This window comes from Vigna radiata, chromosome 7 (assembly GCF_000741045.1).
Source record: "Vigna radiata var. radiata cultivar VC1973A chromosome 7, Vradiata_ver6, whole genome shotgun sequence".
Taxonomy (NCBI): domain Eukaryota; kingdom Viridiplantae; phylum Streptophyta; class Magnoliopsida; order Fabales; family Fabaceae; genus Vigna; species Vigna radiata.
Genome location: NC_028357.1, coordinates 23,963,116 through 23,972,886, shown reverse-complemented (window position 1 = coordinate 23,972,886; position 9,771 = coordinate 23,963,116). Strand labels below are relative to the sequence as shown.

The 9,771-nt window shown below is 31.6% G+C and overlaps 1 protein-coding gene across 2 annotated transcripts; it reads left to right on the top strand.

The window, feature by feature from the left end:
• Positions 1-4,327: 4,327 nt before the first annotated feature.
• LOC106766977 (potassium transporter 6) lies at positions 4,328-9,148 on the top strand. Of its 2 annotated transcripts, XM_014651781.2 has the most exons (8): positions 4,328-4,585; positions 4,693-4,918; positions 5,174-5,395; positions 5,504-5,554; positions 6,285-6,545; positions 7,196-7,248; positions 7,350-7,719; positions 8,120-9,148. In XM_014651781.2, exons 1-8 carry the CDS (start codon positions 4,454-4,456, stop codon positions 8,974-8,976), a joined length of 2,172 nt encoding a protein of 723 aa, XP_014507267.1. In that variant the 5' UTR covers positions 4,328-4,453; the 3' UTR covers positions 8,977-9,148. The 2 variants fall into 2 exon arrangements, with proteins under 2 accessions (XP_014507267.1, XP_022638982.1); XM_022783261.1 differs by lacking the exon at positions 6,285-6,545.
• Positions 9,149-9,771: the final 623 nt, after the last annotated feature.

The window sequence follows — 9,771 nt, the reverse complement described above, 5'->3', positions numbered from 1 at the left end:
ATCTAAGTATTTCACTCAAATTTCACTTGTGTATCAAACTTATAGGCTTTTTCTTGAATGTACTCTATTTCCTTTTATCACTCAAATTCTCTTTAGTGCTTGACAAAAAACTCTAGTAGCTTATGAAAATAATGAACAAACAATGTGAAAGACGTTACGAGTTCTAAATCTTGACTCTAGAAGTCAAAGAAAATACAAAATTTTGGAAAAAGTTTCAAGGAAATTTAAAAGACACAAAACAATAAAATTAAAAAATTATAGGACTACCAAAAACAAGTTATGACCTTCTATGACTCTCACAACATAACTTATTCTATTTTCTTTGAGTGTGAATAATTATTAAAGTTAAGGATACCTCCTTATTGACCTCCCATATGTTAATGTGTACACTAACAAAACCATAATCAATCCTTCTTGAGTTATCACCAACCATTCTCAAATAAACATCATAAATCAAGCATCATTTTAACATTTATAAAATCACACATTAAATATACTAGAAGAGAACATATGACTAGAATTAGGGTGTTGCTCCCTCCACCTCTCCAAGTGGGTCCTGCACCTCCTCATTATTTTAATTTATTTCAAAAATATTCTACACCTCCCCACTATTTTATTTTATTCCAAAAATACCCTACACCTCCCCACTATCCTTAACAATCTTTTTCTTTTTCTCTCTACATTAATGGAGCATTTACATGGCTCATTAATGGAGCATTTACATGACTCAATTTGAACTTGTGATATATTTTCTTAAATAAGTTTGATTCAATCTTATTTTCGCTGTTGAGTATATTTTTTTTCTTTTCAAACTACTTAATAAATGGTAAAATTTTGTTCTAAATTTCTAGAAAAATGTTTATATATATATATATATATGTGTGTGTGTGTGTGTGTGTGTGTGTGCGCGCGCGCGTGTACGTGTGTGTGTTTTTTTTTACATATAATATCTATAATTTTTAATATTATATTATGTTTTAACTCACCGACATGTTTGGCTCAAATAACTTGAATAAAATATTTAATTTATTAGATAAATAATATAAAAATATTATTAAATACTTAAAATATAAAAAAAAGTTATTTTTTAAAGATTTAGAATTTATTTAGTTCTTTCGTCATTATAAAGTTAGTATATAATAATAATAATAATAATATACCATTATTTATTATTAATATTATTATGTTTATTATTTTGTATTTTCATCTAACTTTTAATTTTATAAAATAGAAATGGTAGAAGTACTAATATTGAAGTTTCCTCTGAATTTTATATTTTGTAAATCTGAACCATGTAAATGCTCCATTAACGTAGAGAGAGAAAGAAAAAGATTAAATAGTGGGGAGGTATAGGGTATTTTTGGAATAAAATAAAATAATGGGAGGTGTGGAATATTTTTGAAATAAATTAAAATAGTGAGGAGGTGTAGGACCCACTTGGAGAGGTGGAGGGAACAACACCCCTAAAATTAAGCTTTGTAATTTCACTCAACGAGTAGTCTCTGAAAGCCCACTAAGCTACCAGATAGCTCACCCAATGAAATAATCACGAGAAACTCACGACTTAAAATTCTTCTAAAAGTCTCCAAATGAGACTTATCTCGCTTGGCGACTGCGAAGTTAGTGAGATTTCTAACTTTGGATTTGCTTAGTGGGTATTCTCGCCTAATGACCACCAAGTTAGTAGCTTTCTATCTTTGACTTCGCCTAGCAAGTATATTCTCGCTCAATGACAACCAAGTCAGTACCTCTCTGACGTTGGCTTCACTCAGCGAATCTGCATTATTCTACAGAACATAATTCTACAAATTTATGTCATTCCAGTCTTGCCAAACAATTCATAAATTATTACCGATGTCAAAAGCAAATCAATATCATATGCAATATCAATTCAACAACATTCTCAATTTCATCATACAATTCAAGTGAACCAAATTACAACCCTAATATCAATTTTGCATATCAATTCTTAATCACACAACTCAATCATACAAGCAAAAACCCATACAAGCATACAATTTCCAATTATAAGGTATCAATCACATAAAATCGTGCAAGTAGCTTCCCTTACCTGAAAGATGGATTAAACAGCCCAAAGGCCCTTATAACACCCTCTAACGCATAGGAAGCTCTATCTATCCTTATGAACAACACAAACATGATTAAGACACACCATTAGGATCACTGATCAATAGGGACTAGCGCAGATAACTCAAACACTACATGTGAGCCAAAAAGGATCACATGTAGAGAAAGAACAAACAAACTAAGAAAATAGACAAAAACCAATTTCCTCTATGGAGGAAACTAATCAAATGATCTCTTTATTCAAACAAATGTACAAAATGTGAGAAAACCTAGAAGAGAACTCTAGAAGAAAGGTTTTTAAAAAAAATGTGTTTTTAAATAATAAAACTCGTTTATAAGAACTCTATTTATACTTTAAAATTTTAATATTAAAATAGTTGAATCTTACCATTTTAAACACATTATCAATTTTAAAACACGATTTTTTAGACTATTATAACTTTTGGTTACTATAAAAAAGAAAAATTTTCAATGGTTTTTTTTATCTATAAAAGTAATAATAGATATAATTTGACTAATTTTTTTTTGTTATCATATAAAGAATATGAAAATATAATAATTTTATTGACTATTAACGAAGTACCATTTCTATATTTTTTTCTTTATATCATTGGAAATATCCCGGGTGGCCTTTTCCTTATTTCATTTATCTTGTATTGCTCTGTTACCAAAAAAAGACAAGATGAATGGATGTTCTCACTTCTATATATTCTCAGTAGCTTTGAGGGACATAAATATTGACTATAATTTATCATTCTACGCATGTAATACATCAAGAAGGAGATTGTTTTGTGCATATTATATATATGATCATTTTGTGCACTGAAGTAATAGTTGTTTTAATTTGACCAGTGCACAAAAAGTTCATTAAACGACAATCGGTTGGGCGTAAACTGGGGTTTGGGGCTTAGAAAAACGGAATTTTTTTTTTTTTTTTTTTTTAAACTGTCACAACAAACATGGAGAAAAATGTTTTTCATTTTGATTAATTTTTTTATTTATCCTAACATACACAATGAATATTTACATAGCACGTTTTATAAAAGGTGAGAATTCAATTTTTGACAAATCGAATTCTAACTTCTTCTTTGAATAACTTTTGTGAAAATATATATTAGAATTTGTTTTTTAGGAAATTGAATTTTATTTTCGTTTTTTAATGAGTTTTACAAAGATATGTGTTGAAAATCTTCAACCATTTTAAAAACAGTTTAACATAACTTTTTAAATTATATTTTTTAATTTAAATTTTAGTAATTAATTAATCTATTTTAATATTTTAATAAAAAAAATTTGAACTTAACAAAATTTATTGAAATAAGAAGTTAAAATTTGATTTTTAAAAAACCAAATTCTAATCTCTTATAAAATTGTATTTTAATTTTTTATAAAACCATATTATTTATGTAAATATTCGCTATAGTATGTTGTTGGGGTAAATAAAAAAAAAATGCTATATGAGAAAAAAATCATATAAATTCTTTCCTTAAATGTATATTCTTATAAGATAATTTATAAGAAAAAACGTGATATAAAATTATTATAAATGATAAAACTATTTATCATAGTAGTTGACAGTTGAATTTCTAGAATTTGAATTTAATTTAATACCGTATGATTTGATTTAAAGTGAATGTTCTTTATTTATTGTTTAAGCTCAAACATCTTTAAAAATTAATTATTATCTATAGTTATATATAAAGAATATATTTTTTTACTGTCATCAATGTTTTTCCAATTTTATTCTTTAAGTAACATTTTTTTTTTAAATTTAACTATTTTCTTTTAATTTAACTATTTTTTGAATTAAATAAATAAAAATCATCTGCAAAGTAAATATATACTATCTACAATTAAATTATAAAAAATTATTTAATTTAGTTTCATAATTATAATTTAATTATTTTGTATCATAGAAAAGTATAATTATATGTGTGTTCACTGGTATAACAATAATTGTAAATTTACTATTGTGTTTATTTCTTAAAACTATAGTTAACAAGTCTTGACAACATTCTAGAACAATAAGTAATCCGAAAAGAAAAGATATTCAACAAATAAAATAAATATTAATGTTGAATCAAACTCTTCTAAAGTCAAATATATTTAAACAATAAAATAAGAAATCAATGTTAAATATATCATACAATATAATAAATCATAACTATATTATAAATATGAAACCTTAAAATTCTAAGAAATTCCCAACACTACATATTCCCTTAATCACGTGAACTAAATATCCCTTTGTTCCTAATGAGGCGAATCTTTATCTATAAAAGTATTGCATAATTGCTGGTGTTGGTAACTTGTAAAAGATTCTGCTGTGTTGGAATTTGTGCTGTGTCTTCTCAGGCGGCGATTGATGGAAAGCCATGTCCAGCACCCTTCGTCAAACGACGTCGTTGTCAACGTCAGAGGCGACTCTGATTCTGACTCTCGCCGCCTTAACCCAACTGACCATGCATTTTCCTCTCAGCAGCAACAACAACTACTGGTTGGTTATGTATTCACTGTAACTTCAGTTTCAACCACCAACCTGCAATTTGATGAACTACAATGACTAACATAACATGTTTGTTTGATGATGTTGGTGAGGTGCAGGAAGGGAAAGAAAGAAGGGAGAGTTTGGTTCTTGCGTACAAGACTCTTGGGGTGGTGTTTGGAGGACTTGTGACGTCTCCCCTCTACGTGTACCCTTCAATGCCACTCAAGTCTCCAACGGAAGATGACTATTTGGGCATTTACAGCATTATGTTTTGGACTCTTACTCTCATAGGGGTTGTCAAGTATGCCAATGTAGCCATTAGAGCTGATGACCACGGTGAAGGTACTGGCTACTTTCATTTTCTTTGGATTCAAAGTTGATACTTAATTGAAGTAACTTCAAACAAGTTTTACTTTAAATTGAAAAATGTATACTAAATTTTGTTATTGACTTGCTTTAGATTAAAACATTGCAATCCAAATGGCTTCATTTTAAAATCAACGAATATGTAGCAAACTTGTTATCAGTTTCGTTTGAAACCAATTTTGCAGTTGTTCTTCCCAAATGCACATGGCGATGACCCTGTTTGAATTGCAGGTGGGACTTTTGCCTTGTATTCATTGCTTTGCAGGCATGTCAATATTGGGATCCTGCCTCCCAAAGATGTGGGTTTGAACACAATTAAGGATGTTCAGAAGAGAACTTTGCTTGCCAAGTTCTTCCAAACAAGCTTAGTTGCTCGGAGGCTCTTGCTCTTTGTTGCTATGTTGGGTACCTGCATGCTTATTGGTGATGGTATACTTACGCCAGCAATTTCAGGTTTGGTGACAATTATATTTTTTCTTTTTTATCACGTTTCAGAAAGGTTAAATTCCCTTTTTGTTACTTTGAAATGTTTTGATTTGACTTTGCTTAATTTGTTTTCAGTGTTGTCAGCTATGGATGGACTTAGAGCACCTTTTCCTTCAGTTAGCAAATGTAAGTTTTGGAGTTCGAACGGTTTTACTGTGACCTGGTATTTTGCAGCTTCCATTAATGGAAACTGTCGAAGTTATTGAGCATGATTAATTTGATGGTTTTGTTGTTTTAAACAAGTGTAAGTGGGAGTTTTTCATTGTGAAAAATCAAATTTATTAAAGTTTGGTATCTGTAATGAATGATTCCTTTCCTTATTTTTTTTTCCACTTTTTGTTACATTAATAAGATGTTGTTAACAAAACCATTAATTTAATCAGATGCAAGCAACGTCATCAACCAATACTTGCATAATTCAAAGACAAAAACATATGAATATTGCAGTATAAGACAAGATTATGGAAATATAATCTATAGCCTGTATGACTTTCATTATCCTATCGGATACTATGTCCTTTAAAAATTAGGAGATGGACTTTCTTCTTATTATGTTGAGCTGGTGCAAGATGCAGTCCTGATTGTTTAGGATTACTGCATACTTCCATTGGGATACCATCAGAAGCTTGTGAGCATGTGCTTCTTTAACATCTATCATGAATAATAAAATGAATTGAATAACACAATTTGTATGATGAAGCTGTTCGGTGACTAAGAAAGTTAGTTTAAAACTAATAAAATCATCAAAGGAAGCTTTTTATCCTAAGGCATGTTTAGAGTAGATTTGAGTATACGATTCAGTCTTCTAGTTTATATAACTCTAATTTCTCTCTTCTTTTTGCATATGCTGCCACAGCGCTAGTGGAAGCACTCTCTGCAGTAGTTCTCATCGTTCTGTTCCTATTGCAAAAGTTTGGTACATCCCGTGTTAGTTTCCTATTTTCCCCAATAATGGGCGCATGGACCCTGAGTACCCCACTTGTAGGAGTTTACAGCATCATTCATCACTATCCTAGCATATTTAAGGCTTTATCTCCCCACTATATATTCCACTTCTTTTGGAGAAATGGAAAATCTGGATGGCTTTTACTTGGTGGTACTGTACTTTGCATTACAGGTATCTAACTCATCCTTTTTACATGATATATCTTTGGTCCCTGTCAAATCATATTACAAATCCATGCGTTCAAGTACTTGTGGTAGGTCAAGCTATGGACTAAATAATGTTGCTATGTAAGAATTGTGCAAAAGGGAATCTTGAATAGTTATTAGAATTGCACAATTTGACCAGCCAACATTTTGTATAAGGTGATGAGCTGCAAACAGGCACATGGATGAAACAGTGCAATTCATATCGTTCATATGAATTTCACAATTAATTTTCATCATTCCTTTTTGCTTTTCCTTCAGAGATTGTTATCAGAGAAATTGATTAATAAAATAATAATAAAATTATTAAATAAAAAGGAATGCTTACCCCTATTTTTATCATAAAATTTCAAGGTATTTTTCATTTTATTACAAACTATTCAATATAATAAATATGCTATTCATGATTCAAAGTAAGATTTGTGATTCAGAATTTGATAACCTTAGGGGGGGACTAGTACAAGTCCAAACACTTAATTGTTGGCGATTGTTTAGATGGGCAAGCCAGTACGTTTGTTGTTCTGACTTCTGATATGAATACAGGGATCTCTTAGTCATAGAAATTGGTTACTTTGAAGTACATTTCTTTCTTTGTTCTTACTTTCTTCATCTTGCTAGGTTCTGAGGCAATGTTTGCTGATCTTGGTCATTTCAATCCGAAGTCCATTCAGGTTGATATCTATAATTTCTTTTACCTCTCTTTGAAGGTTGCGCATCCTTCTCGGCCAATTATTATCTTATACTCTTTTCTTCTGTGTTAATTTGATAACAGATAGCGTTTCTGTTCACAATCTACCCATCTTTAGTTCTGACTTATGCTGGACAGACAGCTTACTTGATCAAGCATCCCAATGATCATGATGATGGCTTCTACAAATTTATACCAACTTCAGTCTACTGGCCCATCTTTGTCATTGCCACTTCTGCTGCTGTTGTTGCTAGCCAATCATTAGTATCAGCCACCTTTTCTGTAATCAAGCAATCAGTAGTTCTGGATTATTTTCCTAGAGTAAAGGTTGTCCACACATCTAAAAATAAAGAAGGAGAGGTTTACTCCCCTGAAGTGAACTACATCCTGATGGTCCTTTGCGTAGCAGTGATACTTATTTTTGGAGATGGAAAAGATATAGGAAATGCTTTTGGTATGTCTGCTTCTCAAGCCCTATGTTTGCTTAGATAACCTTAAATAGTTACCACCTGATTAAGAGAAAAGAATTCCATTTTATAACAGTTTTTGGGTTACCCTTTTTGAAATTGAAATCAGCCAATGATTCATACATTTTAGATTAACAGAAGGCTTCTGTTTATAAAAGTATGTCAAAGTACAATATCTGGGGCGACACAAGATATTCTGCATCCAAGACTCAGACAGTTCTTCTCCATCATAAATTTAAACAATCTGTCACAGTTTCTTACATCTACATATTATTATAGCTATGGCCATAGGCGACCTTAGACTTGCTTCTATTTAGTATATGAAACTATACAGCATCTACCAGTAATCTATGCAGTAGTCTGATGTTTGTGTGGCATTTATTGCAGGTGTTGTTGTGAGCCTAGTTATGCTTATCACCACTATATTGCTTACACTAGTCATGATCATGATATGGAGGACTCCTGCTGTGCTGGTTTGCCTATACTTCGTTGTATTTTTTGTGATGGAAGGGGTTTATGTTAGTGCAGTTTTCACCAAGTTTGCTGAAGGTGGATGGATTCCTTTTGCCATATCATTCATCCTTGCTTTCATCATGTTTGGTTGGTTTTATGGTAGACAAAGAAAGACTGATTACGAATTAACCCACAAAATAACCTTTGAGAGACTTGAAGAGCTTTTAGCTGACCGCAGTGTTAATAGGGTTCCTGGGCTATGCTTCTTTTATACCAACATTCAAGACGGGTTGACTCCTATTCTTGGACACTACATAAAGAACATGAAATCCCTTCATAAGGTCACAGTATTCACTACTCTTAGATATTTGTTAGTTCCAAAGGTTGCTCCACAAGATAGGATTGTGATCAAGAAATCAAATCTCAAAGGGGTATATTGCTGTATGATTCAGTATGGCTATGCAGATGCTCTAAATTTGGAAGGAGATCATTTTGTTGATCAAGTCATTAGTAGTTTGGCAAGACATATACAGAAGCATCAGTCTCAAGAGAATCTTTCTGATTCTGAAGAGACTGAAGAAGAGACTTCGAACTTAGAAGAAGCAAGGCTTGCCGGGGTAGTTCATGTTCGTGGAAAGACTAGATTTTACATTGGCCCAAACTGTAACTGGTTTGATAAATTTGTGCTTAGCTTTTATGAAGTTATGCACAATAACTGTAGATCTGGTTTGCCTGCTCTTGGGATTCCACCGCAGCAACGGATTGAAGTTGGAATGCTATACGAAGCTTGAACGTTTACAGTATCAAGCATTTACTCAAACATGTAGAGGCGCAAAACAAAATAGGTGGTGAACAAAGGGGCTTCAGTAGTGCGTTTCTAAATCACACCATGTATAAACTACTCAAGCAGTTATTGTTTTGTCAGAAAAAAATATATGAGAATTACTATTTGTGATTTCATTATACGCAGATTTCAGTTTCAGATAATCAAAAACGAGAGCAAAGATTAATCAAGTATATAAAAATTAATCTTTGGGCTAGATACTTTAATTTCAAAAAGACATATTGGACAATATCTTAATTGTAATTCGTCCAAAAAATAAAATTCACCGTAGTAAACTGGATCAAAATTAACTTGTATGAAGAGAGGTATATTTGACTTACAAACTATACCGCGTATAACCGTCTGGTCAACTATAGATCGGACGATAAATCATATTATCTAATGATTCACCAGTGAACCAAATTGGTTACCAAGCAAACCTGTTGGTCATGAATTAGAACACATTAACCTTAATGCACATCAATTTAAAGGTAAAGTATGATTACCCGCATTTGGACCGTGATTAAGTCAATGTTAATTAAAAGTCCACCCTGAAACCTATAAATAGAGGTTTGAAGTAAAGAGGTTGGTTTTCCATCCCCTACTAAAATTCCTTAGGAAACACAGGACTAAACAAGCATCACCACCCGAGGCACCTGGTGCAAAACGAACAGAATGCATCTTTGACTGTTCGATGCGCAAGACATGGAGCCAACCAACAAGAACATCCTCATTACAACTCACACACCCTCACATTCACAAT

Excerpts from the sequence above, each read along its gene's own strand:
- LOC106766977 (XM_014651781.2), top strand. The coding sequence starts at position 4,454 with ATGGAAAGCCATGTCCAGCACCCTTCGTCAAACGACGTCGTTGTCAAC. Across the intron at positions 4,586-4,692 it reads AGCAGCAACAACAACTACTG|GAAGGGAAAGAAAGAAGGGA; the intron begins GTTGGTTATGTA and ends GGTGAGGTGCAG. Across the intron at positions 6,546-7,195 it reads TACTGTACTTTGCATTACAG|GTTCTGAGGCAATGTTTGCT; the intron begins GTATCTAACTCA and ends TCATCTTGCTAG.